The 15,323-nt window shown below is 49.0% G+C and overlaps 2 protein-coding genes across 3 annotated transcripts in view; one reads left to right on the top strand and one right to left on the bottom strand.

Annotated features, from left to right (window-relative positions):
- Positions 1 to 8,403, top strand: part of SLC25A26 (solute carrier family 25 member 26) — a 143,313-nt gene extending 134,910 nt beyond the window's left edge. The window contains exons 8-10 of the mRNA XM_065885387.1: positions 2,690 to 2,754; positions 3,800 to 3,873; positions 8,013 to 8,403. Of these exons, the coding sequence (XP_065741459.1) occupies positions 2,690 to 2,754; positions 3,800 to 3,873; positions 8,013 to 8,130 (257 nt within the window). The 3' untranslated portion in view covers positions 8,131 to 8,403. The remainder of the gene's footprint in view (positions 1 to 2,689; positions 2,755 to 3,799; positions 3,874 to 8,012) is intronic.
- Positions 8,404 to 10,756: 2,353 nt separating this feature from the next.
- LRIG1 (leucine rich repeats and immunoglobulin like domains 1) overlaps positions 10,757 to 15,323 on the bottom strand; it is a 118,387-nt gene continuing 113,820 nt past the window's right edge. For both annotated transcript variants that reach the window (XM_065884546.1, XM_065884548.1), the window contains 6 exons: positions 14,490 to 14,771; positions 13,476 to 13,895; positions 12,802 to 12,927; positions 12,022 to 12,171; positions 11,123 to 11,404; positions 10,757 to 11,019 (listed from right to left, as the gene is read on the bottom strand). In XM_065884546.1, the coding sequence (XP_065740618.1) occupies positions 10,757 to 11,019; positions 11,123 to 11,404; positions 12,022 to 12,171; positions 12,802 to 12,927; positions 13,476 to 13,895; positions 14,490 to 14,771 (1,523 nt within the window). The remainder of the gene's footprint in view (positions 11,020 to 11,122; positions 11,405 to 12,021; positions 12,172 to 12,801; positions 12,928 to 13,475; positions 13,896 to 14,489; positions 14,772 to 15,323) is intronic.

Raw genomic sequence — 15,323 nt, 5'->3', positions numbered from 1 at the left:
TAATTATGACATCTGCTACTGTAAGGGATATCTGCTGTTCTAATGTCCTTTGATTAGTTTCCTGTAATGAACACTTAACTTACATTCTCTAAGAGAGAAGGAGAGAGAGAGAGAGATCTCTCCCGCCATGGCTTGAAACTCTAGAATAGGGTGAGGATTGTTTGGGTAACAAATGACAGGGCTTGATGCAGTCTTTAAAACACGAACGAAAACACGTTTTTTGCCGTTGCTGTTGTTGAAGCAGTCCAAGTCTGGACGCTTGTTTGGAGCTTGTCGGTGGAGCTGCTTTTCCTGCTCCCGGCTCATCTGGGGAGGGGAGCCCCTGGGCGGACAGTGCGTGGCAGTGCCGCTCGCTACTGCTCCCACCACATTCACAGCTGCTGTTGGGAGGTGACAGCTCCATAACTCTCGTAGGAAGGCGGCCCCTTTGTCTGGAGAAGGCGAAGTACCTGCATTTCTTCCCTGAGGACACGTGAGATGTAGTTTCGCTGTAAAAGTCCAGTTTCCCCTGAATCTGGTTCTTGAAAGCAGTTAGCCTAACATTCAGTAAAAACCCAACTCTAGTGGAACCCATAGAAAATTATTTCACATGTGATTTGAGCACTAACGTAGCCTGCAGTTGCTGTACCAAATAATTATTTCCTGTCTAATGTTAGCATGTTCCTTGTATTTATTACCAGCGGTTTACATTTCCCTTAAGTAAAGTGCAGAAAATAACTACATTTTAAGTGAAAATACAGCTCCCCTCCCCATCATGACCAGTTATTCTATTACGTGATCTTCACAAGTCCTTCTTACAGCCTCATAAAAAACATTGTGAGGTCTGTGAATTAAAGCAGTCTTTGATATTTGAAGACATTTAAATCGTCTTATTAATAACTTGCATAAAATAAAGTTTCCATCGTGGTAATAAAAGTAGGACCTATTTTAACATGCATTTTTGTCTAACTTTTCTTCTTATTACTTTCATGAAACAGAAATCACTGGGAGAATATTGGCAGGCATCTACGGTAGTGGAATGGTGAACTTTTGCTAATGGCCCAAATAAGTTCGATTTACAGTATCCAAATGTAGTAGAAAACAAATACTTTTCAACACAGGTGACGTGTGAGAGCCTGAGTGGTCAGACAGGGGACAGATGACGTCCTTGTCAATTTTTAGTTGGTTCAGGTCAGTTTGTAAAGATTTTCAAGTAGGAAAATCGTGTATGCACTTCTGGATTTTAACAACTGGATACATTTGGATTTGTATTATTCATATATCAAAGTCATCATGTAGTGAAACAGCATTACTTTTGGAGCCAAGGTACACATGACTTCTGAGTCCCACCTCCTTTATGGCAGAGTAAGTGGTTAAAAAAAAGTAAGAGGAGTATTTCAGGACTGGGTCCACAAAATTTTAAAATACTTGCAGTTTAGCAGGTCTCTGAATTTCAGACAACTTTTGAATTGGGAGGAAAGTGTTTCACATATTCATAACTCAAAGGTAGCTAAAATAAAAGGGACTCCAGTACACGTTTATGGTTTTTACTCGTTAGCCCTTAGATTGGTGTCATTCTGGGTACATCTCTCAAGAAGTCAGCATCATAATAAATGTTACCCAATGGAGAAGGTTCAGTTTAATGATCTTATTTCAGCAACATATTTTAGAAAGATATTGGGCAGAGATCAAATGACCTTGTCCACACGCCGCAAAACTTGGAGAGGTGTGCTATTTCTGAAGCATCCTTCACACACATGTTCTGTTGAGCTCTTAGAAAACTGCTGATTTCACCCTGGCTCACGGAAGCTGAATCTTTAGAAAGCCCTTTTGGGCTCATTATTTCTATCTCCTTTGGACCTTTTGGGGTTTACGATATATCTTTGTATCGTATTAAATAAAATAATGGTACCATATACTGTGATTTCTGTTAAAAAAGTAGTCCTCCAGTTCCTCTGTCTGTAGATATGGACCCGTTTAAAATATGTGGATTTTAAAAAAATCAGTGTGGCACTCATGGCATTTAAATAAAAGAGGACAGGAGAGAAAGTTAGGAAAGAAGCAGTAAGGAAGAATGCAGGCGTGAATCAAAACTGACTCTAACAAGATATGGAAGCGAGTTTAGAAATCTTGTTACTCTAACTGGCCTGTTGATCAGAAGCCTGCAAATACAGAAACATTTATACTCTTTTAACCGTAAGAAGCCAGCCACTTACATGAAAAATTCCCACACTGATACCCGTGTCTGTTTGCCGGTTTTGCCTCAGAGCAGAAACGACAGCAGCATTTTGGAGTCAGATTAGAGAAGATGGGCCCATGGAAGGCATGAACCCCCTGAGACTCATGGGGCACAGCATGCCTCTCCGAGTGGGAGTCTGACCACGACACACCCCCGTGTACACAGGTTTGTCTGCTGCTTCACAAAAGAGCAAGCTACATTGTGGGGCCTTGTGTTTTGACTTGCAGGTATAAAACATTATCCCGTCACCTCTTCTATATGCAGTCAGACATCACTACAAAGCAGGGGAGTGTGTGGGTAAAGATTTTGCATGTGTGCTTCCTATTCTTGAATCGATCAGGTGGACGTTAACGATAAAGAAGTATTTCTGGCAGAGTTATGAGAAATTAATTACAAAATAAAAATGAGAAAATACCGTGTAATGCAGTAAACAGGACCTCACTTGTGTGTTGGGTATTTTTATATGCACAGGTGGATTTGCAGCTGCAGTCACCACACCTCTGGATGTGGCAAAAACCAGAATCATGTTGGCCAAGGTAAGTGGTAAAATAATGTAACGTAGACACGACAGATGCTTGTATCGGTCAGCACTTAGGGCTTACACGTGTATAAAGTGAACAAAAGTGGCATAACACCTGTAGTTAGCAGCCTTCTGCCACCTGTTGAACCACTAATGAAACTGCCTTTGGACAAACCAATATCCACAGGAATCGCTGTGACTGATGTCTGGGTAGCAGTTTACGTTTTTGCAGTCATTTTCACCTGTATTATGTGAACAGGGAGGGCCGGTAGGGCCTCTGCCTGGTGATACGGTTTTCAGAGAATCTCTGTTTTTACTGGTGACAGACCCGAGGCTCAGAGCGTTGGCCTGCCTCATGCCATGCAGCAGGCATAAGGCTCTGAACTTATAAGAGTGACGGCTTATTAAGCCTTCACCAGATGACTTAGGACATTTTTCAGAATTGTTAAAAAAGGTCGTTAAGTACAATTGGTTTTAAAAAACCTGGACCGAGACTACAGGGGAAGGCATACATATACCTGGACCAAAACAATAAAACCTAAAAAGTCATACCGTTGTGGAAACGTGGAACAAATAAGGGCAGACTCGTAGTACGTAGCTCGATAGGGCAAAGCCTGTTTTAAATTGAACACAGTATTCTTGATTAAGTGTGTTCATTAACCACTCAGATAAGTTTCATAATCATTACCATTCACACTGATTATTCCCCGTCCTCCTCAGATGAGTTAATACTGCCTGCAGTATCTTTCCTGTTCAGTAGTAGTATGTGAATTATCTGGGTTAAGCTCTGCTCATAGGCTGACAGTGAGAGAAGGAACCTAGACAAGCTACTTCTGGTGGGAAATGGGCCAACTCAGTGCTTGCTTGTGGGTTCAAGTGTGAGGGCTTCTCGTCTAGTGAGATCCAGAGGTCCTGATTCCCGGGAGACCCCCCAGTCTATCTGGGACTGTGTCCTACGGGAGGGTGGTGGGGAGCCGTGCATCTGAGGGTATCTAGAGCCCGCTGTAAGTTGGTTGGGCAGTTCCGTGAGGTGACGGCTTCTCTTTTGTCTTTCCATGCAGGCCGGCTCCAGCCCTGCAAGTGGGAACGTCCTCTCTGCCCTGCATGGTGTCTGGCGGACACGGGGGCTGTCAGGGTAAGGCTGGGAAGGGAGCCCGCGCCGCCGTCGCCGTCCACCCTCCTCCTCCTTCAGCCCAGCATCGGGAGAACACCCACCCTTCCCTTTGCTTGCCCTGGCTGGGGTGTCATTTACTTTTCTCGTACAAAACGTTACGTTTGACGTTGCTTACGTGAGATGATATTGCACGGTCGCGTCGACACAGTGTCGTAGTGGGTGATTCCCATCTCGGTGTTAGACGGCATCCACCTCTGTGGCCTCTGCCAGGTTCTGGATTGCATCACTGAGAAAGCCGGCGTCCAGTTGCGTAAGGCAGGACGCAAGTGACGAGGAAAGCATTGTTAGAAGAAAGCGTTTGCGGTTTGGGGCACTTTTAATAGTTATCACTTTTAACATAGCGTAGTGCCTGACACCTCCCTTGCAGCTCACTGCTCTGCATCGTCCGCAAAGGTCTGTTCCAAATGCTATTTCGGCATTGCTTTTACAACATGTGAACCTGTCTAAAGGTTGGGATCTGTAACAGGTAGATGAAATCACGATTCTCTCTGGAATCATCTACCAGGGGTTTTGCTGAGAGAGCAAAGCGGCAGCCTCCTGTAGGGGACGGTTGAAGGGAGCCTAGTGACAGGGCAGGTGTGAAACAGCATAGCCACGGCGGTGCCACCTCTTCGTCCCGGTGCTGTGTCGATCATTTATTTGACTCTAGTTTTGTGTCCACTTGGCAGGTTTTATTGCAGCTCGTGGACAGTCTGGGGAACATGGGGCAGGTTGGTCAGGCCGCAGGCAAGGGTATTTTGCAGGAGTTAACAAGCCCCATCCTCTATTCAAAACAGGTAACGTTCAGTAAATGTGCCAGCTCGCAATGGCTGCTGCTTGCCTGAAGGACAAAGGATTTGGAGACGGGGGCTGGGTTTACCAGAAAGGAGTAACTGAGCCTTGGAGGGCAGGGTGGTAGTTTGTATGTCCTGAGTTAGTGATTTATGGCTAATAGATTATAAGTAAGTAGGAATCTGGTTGCTTATAGCTGAGGCACTTTGATTTTGACACAGGATCCTCCTTACACAGTGAAATGGTGTGTGGAAAAAAAAAAAAGAGCTCTGAAGTAGCAGGGAAAAGATTCTTAGGGCTTCAAATAGTGACTGGGCCACACAGAGGTATTGCATGCAGGAGATGTTTTAGGTCATAGAGTCAGACTGCTAAACTTCACTCTTACTTGTTTCGGTATAGTTCTTGGAGTCTGTGGCAACTATTGGTCACAGCTAGGCCCTTGACTTTAGCCCTGTGGAGTCCGTGTGGAGCCGCAGCCTGTCCGCCTTTCTCGAAAAAGTGGTGATATCGGGGATGGCATAGTCGGCAGGACCGTGGCCCCAAAAACTCGTGGACGAGGAATTTCCTTGAGTAGATGATTGAAACTAAACCTTCCCTGTCCCAGTGTTGGTGTTACTGGGTGTTATCTAACCAGGCAGTGCCAGAATTAAAGGCAGAGGAAGGGTGTCATCACCATGCTGAGGGCCTATTCCTGTCCCCGCTGTCAGCCCTGAAAAGGTAATCTGGATTTTTGCCAATCTTCCAGAAGCTTCTCAAGTCTGGGGCTCTCATTAGTGTGCCCAGTGTGGTCCTTAGCAGAGTATTTCAGGCAGCCCATGACAGTGTTCCTTAGCTTCCTGTTACTGTGATAAAAGATGACAAGTAATGGGACCAGAGAACTGTAAAGAGAAGCAAACAAACAGAGCCTCCTGCAAACGCGCTCAGCTCTTCTGAGCAGTGGTCCTAGGCTTCCCCAGCCGCCTTCTCTGTCGGTTTTCCATGCAGAGCCCCTGTGGGTTCCTGGTGGCCCGGAGACACACCTGCCGGGTTTGACACAGGATTCAAGCCGCCTCCCCACCTGCAACGGGCTGGTGCTGAGCTCTCGGCGTAAATTAAAGTGGTGACACTTGGGTCTCTCCGTGTTGGTTCACACGGGGAGGGACCACGTTCTGGCACCGATTTGGAAGACGTGCCCTCAGGCAACCTGGTTTCTCTGAAATAAAAATACTGCACGCTCACCGAGCCCAACAGCCCGAAAGCAGACGGGAAGCCTGTTTATCCAGCGTTGCTCCTTCCTCCCTTTCTTCGGCTCATCACCTGGCCTTTTGTTTTTCTCTCCTGTGCCCTTTATGTCCTCACCGCTGCTGCCCTGTGTCCCCCCAAGTGGCGCCCGGCCCTCTGCTGAGCGCCTGACGTTTGTCATCTCTTCCTCGTGCGGTCCTTCCAGTGCAGCCCTGCTCTGTTCCAGTCTTCGCGTCTGCGTTTGGTTGGGGCCCTCACTGTACAAATTACTCTAATGATGTTAACAGACAGTTGTCATCTAGTGAAGCCATCAACTGCTTCCATCTGCCCCTTGCGTGGAGCAGCTGAGCTCATTAGCAGTGGGGAGAGGAATGAGACACCGGTTGTAGAAACAAGGCAGGGAGGGAGAGTTCTGTGGCCAGCGTGGTTTCCACAGCTCAGCCCCTGCTGACCCCCACTTCCAGCACTTCTCTTTGTAGGATGGGGGCAGGGAGATGAATCTCTTTCCCGGGCCAGAAGGACACAGTGGCCTCACAGCAGTAATTTAGGGGCCACCTCATGCAAAAACAATTTGCATGATGCTGGGCTGAACAACTTTTTTCCTTCCAAGTGTATTTTGGTCTTCTGTAGAATTTTCACGTAGACAAGAAAAAGAGGTTCTCATTTCGTGTAGTATTTTACTTGACGATTTAAATCCTTAGTTAGCTAACTAAACTATGGGCCCCTTGGAAACACTCTCGAGTCCGTTTTCCTCTGAGGTGCTGAGGGCTACACACCGGGCAGTCAGGCTGGCCTCTCCCGGCCGTCACAAAGGAGCCAGCCAGGCGGCTGTGAACTAGGCCATGGGGGTTTCCTTCCTGTCCCTTTCTTGCCATGCCTCCCTTTAGCTGAGCATGGAGGTTCCCCAGACTTTCAAGGCTACACAGGCTACTGCTGGCATAACCTCCATGTTTTCAGCTTTCTTCCTGGATCCGACCCTAAGTCTTTTTAGTTAAGGTCAATCCACTAGTTCTGATTTTGTGATTTTGTTCTCTGCTTACACAAGTAATACTCTCGGTAAAAAAAGGTTCAATTGCTACAGAAACACAGGCAAGGGAAGTCTCCCGTACCCCTTGCTCCCCAGAGAAATGAGGATGCATCTCGGCCGTGTTTGCCCAACATGCAGTCACATTACACATACAGCTTTGGGACTTGACTTCTTTTAGAACCTATTTTGTATACGTTCCGTGTTGGTCCCTATGGACGGCCTTATTCAGCGGCACAGCTGTAGCAGCATCTCTGTAACCAGGGAGTAGATTCTTTGCAGTTTTTCTCTTATCAGCACCACCACAATGACCATCTTTGAACAAATACCTGTGCATCGCTCTGGGAGGGTTTTAAAGAATGACCACCCACTTTGTTCTTTTACTTTGCATTTCTTTGCTTCTTCCAAAGTTGCAACTTTGATGGTAACTGGCTCTCTGTAGGGCTTGGGGCCGGAACCTGTAATGAGGTGGTGCTCCCCTCCCAGCTGGAACCCACTCGCCTTTCTTAGAGGGGAAACCGGGAGTCCATGGAGATTCGACTCCCCGCGCCGCATCACCTTTGTGGGTCCCTAAGGACAAAATGGGACGGAGTGAGTCACTGGGAGGAGCGGCAGAGCCGTCGGGAAATCTTCCCCAACAGCCAGGGCCCGCCTCAGGCTTCCGGGGAGAGGGTGGCGGGTTGCTGCCCTCCGGCCTTCCCTGGGATTCAGCCCTTTGACTTCTCTATAAAAAAAAGTCGATTTCATCATCTCTTGAAAGCAAAAATGGTGTGACAGTCTTAACAGAACTGTCGTGGGGACAGAGTTACCGTGTGTTGACTAATTGCTGGACTTAACCGTGGGTGCTCACAAGTAAGCTGTTTGTATTCAGCCGCCTTAGCCAACAAGCAGCTGGGCTGCAGCTTCAACAAGTGTACTCGTGAATGTAATTTAGTGCCCATTCTGAAAGGAAAGACAGACACATTCTAAGTGCTGTGTGGGGTTTAATGAGCGTGGTGTGTTGAGTGGAGCAAGCTGTGGGTGTTGGAATTTAACCTTTTTTACACACAGAAAATTAAAAAAAAAAAATCTCCCCCCGCCCCAGATTATTTGCAGGTGTCTTCCCTCGCATGGCAGCCATCAGTCTGGGAGGTTTCATCTTTCTTGGTGCTTATGACCAGACTCGCAGCTTTCTGTTGGAACTTGGCAGAGAGAGTCCATGAATCACAGACGGCCCCTGCCTTCAAGAAAGGGTCGTGCTGTGAGAACTGTTTCCCCTCCGGTGAGCAGCTGTTTGGCCATCTAAACAACAAAACGCGGCGCTCAAGTCCAGTTCTGCTCAGATTACGACATGGAGAACGCATCTTCCGTGCTGCAGGCTGGCCGGGATGACGTCATCGGCCTGGTTTCCAGAGTTCAGAGAGAAAATGATGTCCACAGCGGTACTTTGAACAATTTTCTCAGAACCCCTTAATAAACAAGTGTGGCAACGCTGAGTCCAGGCCCTTTCAGAGCCTTCAATTTGATCTGTATCTGATCTTTCATTTCCTGCCACCTGACAGTGGAATCAGCCAAAGGCAGAGATGGTTGTGATTTTAAAGGAATGGCTAGAGTAAGTAAAGGAAGGAGAGTCGGGAAGAAAGAAAGTTGGGGGTGTGGGAGGCTTTTCTCCCCTGGGTTAACTCCGACTGCATTGGCTGACAGCCTGGTGTAAAAAGAACAACTACATACAGGTGCTCAGCCAGCATCCTTGCTGGGTAACCAGGCTGCTGGTCTTAATTACCCTCACATTTCACCTATAAAAACAATTGTATTCTTTTCCAGAGGAGTGTCCAGCGGCCCATGTGGTGTGTGAGAGAGAAACCAGTCACAGCCCAATGACTAGGTGGGCCCAGCGGGCTTCGCGGCAGGAGGGCCGTCACTGACCGGGCTCCTCTCCATTCCAGACCCAAAGCAAAGGGCTGGGGCCGACTCTGGAAACGGGGTGGGTTCATCATTCCTAATCACTAAGGTTTGTTGCCGTGAGTTTTAAGCTCCACACTAGAAATCAAAGAGATGAAGTGGGAAGGTCACCGTTTTGGAGCTCAACTAATAAGCTTCAGGTGTTAGAAAAATTCAGAAAGCAATCTCAGGAATCTGGTGGTGTCATGTTTTCCCTGGAGCAAGGGGTATATATACCATTCTGCTTTGACTAAAAATGTTTTTCCCTTTTCGGGGGTGGGGTGGGGGGAAGGTACTACTTCAGGCAGGATGACTCCCTGACAAAGGCAATCTCTGGAATTAATTAAACAGGATGCAGCAATGCTGGTTAATGGAGGTATAAAAATAACCCTGCCATACACTTAACATTTTATAAATGAACCTTTATTAAAGACAGACACTTCAATGCCATTTGTTAGACACTTCAATATTTTACATGTTGCTTTTCAATGTACATGGTACCAAAATTTCTATAAATAAATAACTTTGTACATAAAAGTAAGTAATACTTCCTCTTTCACATTGCCTCTCAGAAGCAGCAAATTCACATATTTTGTGGAAGTGAGAATCAGTTAACTGTTGAGAACAAAATTCTAAATGTGCTTACCTTTTGGAACAGTGATGACATCTGACAGTGAAATTTAACATAGGTAAGTAACCATTCTGTCATACCTCCCTTCAGCTTTTTGGCCAAAGGAACTTTGCTTTCTGAGATTTTTAAGGACCTTGTTTCAATGTAATTTTTCCTGAAATACACATTGGCACTCACAAGATGGTTAGCAACAGGTCTCAGAAAAGTGCAAATATACCCAGAACCCAGGTCAAGGGCTAATCACTTAGAGTCCAAGCCCGGGTCCATCTGTGCGAGGGAAGGAAATGGACAGGCCTGCTCTGCACCCTCAGTAAAGACTCGCTAGCCCTGAAAAGGAGGGACTCCGTTTTTCCTCCCCCAAGGCTGATGTAATATTAATTATATCAGCAGAACTAAAACATCGCTATTGAAAAATCCACAGGTACCAACACCAGCAGCCTCTATCTATCTTATTAAAAAGCCTCAAATGACCATCGAAGGATACTGACAAGACCCCATTCGTCTTTATCACAGAAGGAAGAGGAAAGGCAGTGCTTAATTGTTTGAACCAGTTGCTTGCGGTGGATTAACAACCTCCATTCCGTTCCACTTGTTTGTTAGAGAAGGAACTTAAACCTACGAGAAGTCCATCGCTGCAGAGGAACATGACATCTGCCCCTCTGGGCTCTACGGGGAGGTCACTGCAAGGCCATCCACACACAAGCAATACTGACATGAAGTTACTTCCAATGCCAACAGAGTCTCTGACGGTAAAGCACGCAGCGGGGGCGGGGGGGGGGGGTCCGCTCTCCCAAGTGCAATACCAAGCCAAGGACCTTCGCTTCCCTCCCTCCCATCCCCCCAAAAACTCCTGTGAACAAATGTGGTTTGTAGCTCCTAGGAGCTCCATCCATGCATTAAGGCACCAGAACTATCCCCCTCCCCCAGCTCCAAAATTAAACAGCAACCTGGTATGAAAAATAATATTGTCAAAATTGTACAATTTTTTTTCTGTTAACCATGCACTAAGGATTAAAATAGCCTCTGTAAAAGATATATATAATATATATGCCATCTCTGCAAACTCTTATGTACAAGGGTATCAGATACTTTTCTGCCTTTTGTACACAATAGCCTCTTGCATTTCTGTGCTTCAGCTGCAAGTCCTTCAAACTGCTGACGCTCCACACGGAGGTGAAAACTATGTACAAATCAGTGATGCTTGAAGCCGCCAGGCTCCCTCACCCACCTCTCCTTCCTGTAGACATCCACGCCACAAGAGCCGAGGTAGACAAAGCCTAGCTTTTGGGTGCAAACAGCAGCGGTGCGCTCCGTTTCCCGGGCGGCTGTCCCGTCACCGGTGTGGACCCAGAACCAGAGTCACAGGCTTGGGGGAGGTGTCCGTTGGAAAGAAGCAAGTGCTGGCCTTCGCTGGGCACGTCAGGAAAGCCCGAGGCAGCTTCTGTGAGCTCAGGCTTGCCTGGAGTTAACAACGCACACGAAGGCTGCAGGTCTAAGGGGTCCAGGTCACACAACCGTGCTATCGTCCAAGAGGAGGCCCCTAGAAGGAAGAGAAGGAAGAGGCCACGTCAGCCCCGCTCCGGCCCGGCCGAGTCCGTGCTCCTCGCCCCCTGCTGGTGCCTCAGAAGGTAGTGCCACGTTACCTTTCCCATCTAGAGGCGCCGCCGGCTTCTTCAAGGCTGCCAGCATTCTGTCGTGGTTACTGGGGTAGAGGGACCCCCTGCAGCGGCTACGGGACCCATCAGCAGCCCCGCTGCTCTGCTGCTGTGGAGAGCACGGGTGGTCACTCGGGCTGGGCTCCAGGCCGCTCAGGGTTCCTGGCTGTGCACTGTCTCCGGGCACAGGCTGAGGACAGAAGGCCTGCTCCTCGGAGTGCGTGTGCGTGCCGCTGCCGCAGTCGCCGCACACCGCCGGGCCGCCGTGCTCTGTGGACAGAGACGGATGAGCCTCGTCGCCACGCAAGCCTCCGTCCCGCGCAGAGGACAGGCTGCTCAGCTCTGCGGCCGTAAGGCCCGAGCCCTGCTTTGATTGACCCCCTGCCAAATCTGTTCACTGGAAAAGGACTTGGGCAAACACCGAGCCATTAATGAAGAACAGAGCCCTTCCACGTTGAAACGTTTCGGCTTAATTTCTTAATCAGAGCATGAAGTCACACACACTGCTCTCAGGGAACAAAAAAAGATCCCATTTGCGTGAGCACGCACCATTTAGTGTCAGAAGTCTCCTGAACAATTAGAAATTTAGCCTCCCAGCGGCCCTGGTGAAAAGGGACTCTGGTTTGGGCCTTAACCCTTTATTTATTTCAGTCACTTATAAATCTAGGAAACTCGTGCTCAAGCTTATCACACCATAGTTTTTAAGAGACATCCTATTCTGGAATTTAAAAAGAGGCAGGCCAGAGCTTCCTGTTTATATATTGAATGCCAAGTTCTAAGACAGTCTGACATCAATTATGTCTCCCCCCACTTTCACTTAATGAGTAGGTCAACCCAAATTTTGATTTCAAGAGCAAAATACTTTTCCTGACGAAAGCGTCTCATACCCATCATCTTCTGTGGACCAGGTGTGCCATCGGCCTTCTCCACCACTTTCCACTGTTCCTTCGTGTACCCGACGCAGAGCTTGGGCTGCCTGCACGTAATGCCGTGAGCTTCCACCTCTGGAAAGAGGCCTGGGTCGCTCGGACAAACACCTGCGACAGACTCCCACACGGTTAGAAACTCCAGGCTTAGTCAGCACTTCACAGGAAGCCGTGAGAACGGGCAAGGCCACCAGAACAGGGACATTCTTCAAAGTGTTCTTTCCAGTGCTGGGTTATTGGGCTAAGCAAGAAGTCCAGCAAGGAACCTTTTCAAATACTGCCTTCCCAGCAGGCAGGCCTTTCAGCGCCATGATGGCGAGTTCTTGGCAAGGATAAACTTGCCCCTAACAAGGGCTGCTCAGCCTCCCCTAGTCTTGTGGGCACTCTGTACTCTGAGAGAGTGGAACAACAGACCTGGGCGCTTCCCCTGCGCGACGAGTGGCTTGGTTTCAGTACCTGGCATGTCCTTCACGGCTCTTATTTCAGGCAGTCCTACCCTATCCGGACTAGGAGTCCCACCCTTCCCCACCCTGTCCCAATACAGTGACTTCCTCAGGGACGGAGATTTTAAAACCTTGCAGAACTTGCACAGGTCAAGTCCCAAAAACCCCAAGAGAAGGCTTGAGTCATCCAGCCTGCCAGGTCACCACATATGCTTGATGGGATACCAGGCAGCTGCCCCAGACCAGAGCTGGCAGCAGCCCCAGGGGGTTGCAGCTGCACCGAGGGCTGAGGCCTTACCGTTGCTCTCAATGTGCCCATTGGCCTGGTGGCCACCATCAGTCCTGACCATGGTTTCCTGTCGGTCAGAAAGGGTCCCCTGAGAAGAGAGGTAGCTCGGAACATCTGGTGGCACGATGGTTTCATCTGCAAGGAGACGGGACAGTCAAACACCAGGGGTCCCAATCCTTCGAGGTGACAACGAAGGCAGACATAGGAGACCCCAGCAGCCGCTGTCGAGGGGACACCCTGTGGAGTCTGTGCACTGGAGAAGCCCTCCCAGGGCCTGCTCAGCCTGACTTTACATCCAGGTGTGAGAGGTGTCCGAGTCCACAAAAGACAAAGCACAGTGATGGGAAAGGAGACAGAACTGAGAGGAGGAGGGACCTGTGAGGTCACTGCAGCAACGGTCTACCACGTGGCAGCAAAGCAAGTGCCAAGGATGCCTCAGAAAACTGCAGAGTTCACAGTGTATTTGACAGTATTCCCATTATAATGTGCAATTCCTGAAAGATGATAGAATGGTGTCATCGAGACCAAAGCCTCAGCTGTCCCGAGTGACTCCACGTTCCCAAAGGTTCTAGAGGAGTTCTGAATATACTGAGATTCTCAAAGAAGCCTCTGGCCCTGGCCTCCTTCACAACTGTCCCTGCTTTGCCCCTTCCCTGTGAGCCACCGCCGCCACCGCAGCTAACCTGTGTTAGTGACGCTGTACTCCTCACTCTTCTTCCTGGTCTGATAGATGACGCACACCCAGACCAGGGACGTCAGCACGATACTGCACACCACGGCGACGGTGAAGATGCCCACAGTGGTGCCGTCCTTCCTGCAGCCCGCAGTGGGCAGGACGCTCAGCTGGCTGTGAGCACGCTCAGTGCCCAGGGCGTTGGACATCTCGCAGGTGTACTGGCCCGCATCTTCCACCACCACGTTCTGAACGACCAGCAGCTGCTTGCCAGGGGTGAAGTGGTGCCGTTCGCTGAGGGTCAGGGGCCTGTCCCCTTTGAGCCAGGTGATGCGGGGGGGAGGGCTTCCAGTCGCTTTGCACTGGAGAGCCACCGTTTCTCCCACGGATGCCACACGGTCCTCCAAGGGCACCGCCAAGGACGGGGTTTCTGCAAGAAGTCAGTGGAGGTCTTACGGTTACTCTGTGGGCCTCAGCTGCTATACCTCTGCCTTGTCTCCTGGACCAAGGAAAATCCAAGACATCAGTGAAATGCCATCTAAGATCTTTTAACAGAGTGGCAAGCTGCTTTTCAGAAGATTTTCTACCAGAATGACTAAATCATTACTCTTCTGGGGATGAACTAACCTCCAGCCACAGAAGCCCCCATGGTTCCCAGACTGCCCTGTGACAGGCCCAAGTTTATCCCTGACCCAGACCAAATCCATCCTGCCCAATTAGAGGGCAGTTCTATAGGTAGAGTGTCTTATACCTAAACCCTGTAAACAGTCTCCTAATTCACTGGCCATCTTATTTTTCTTAAAGACATGGAACCACTTGTTTAAGAAAATCTTAGAAGCCTAAAATTTTAAACAAAGAAACAGCCTACCACACTCACCTACTCTAGGCTTCACAGAACAGTTTGAGAGAACCTTGCCTCTAGGTACCTAGGATAAGTAAGAATCTCTCTCCCTCTCACACACACACACACACACACACACACACACACACACTCTCTTCTCTCTCAGTGTATCTCTAGTCGAACCTAGGACAGTCAGGGTGGCGTTCGCTGAAATGGACCCGGCCGAGTTCTGGGCGGTACAGCTATAAACCCCCATGTCATCTATCTTCACATCAGTGATGAAAAACACATCGTCGTCTGGCATGACATGCATGCGTCGTTCACGAGCAGCAGGGAAATCTGTGCCTCCATCCTTCTGCCAGGCAATCTGGGGGTTAGGGTGGCCAGTGGCAGCACATTCAAGGCGGGCCATGGTGCCAGTCCGGATGGCGATGTCGTGGGGCATTTTGGTGAATGATGGCAACACTGCAAAACAGAAGCACACAGGGTCGAGTTTTTAGAAAGCTGGAATGCAAAGGCCAGGAGTTTGTCAAACTGACCTTCCCCACCACTGCGAATGAGTTCACCAGCCTTCACGCCAGCATCTGCCCAGAACCGCTCCTGCCCGCTGTAAATCAGTAGGTGAGGTTTCCAAGGGCCGCCCCAGCTTCTCCTACCAGGGAGGGGCAGGGGGGAGCCATTCCATCAGTCTCTCTCGTCACACGCCCGAGGCTGGCTCTCGCCCCCTCAAACGTAAGGCTTTCCTGAAACATTTCCCTACTGTCCGTCATGTCGTGATCAGTCTGTACAGGGATATCCCGTAAACGCCAGGGCCTCGTACTTGCCTGGCTTAATCACCCGGAGAGAGCCTAGGAAACAAGAATATCTGCTCCTGCAAGAAGCTATGACGGAGAGAAGGTGACACGCCTTCACCCTGGGGAAAGCAATGGGATGGCTCTTCCCTCTTGAAGAAAACTCACTGAGGAGCAGTGGTAGTGGAACCATATTCCTGTATACACACGAGCGGAAAGCATTCCA

Source organism: Phocoena phocoena, chromosome 10, assembly GCF_963924675.1.
Source record: "Phocoena phocoena chromosome 10, mPhoPho1.1, whole genome shotgun sequence".
Classification (NCBI taxonomy): Eukaryota; Metazoa; Chordata; class Mammalia; order Artiodactyla; family Phocoenidae; genus Phocoena; species Phocoena phocoena.
This window is presented reverse-complemented; position numbering and strand designations above follow the sequence as displayed.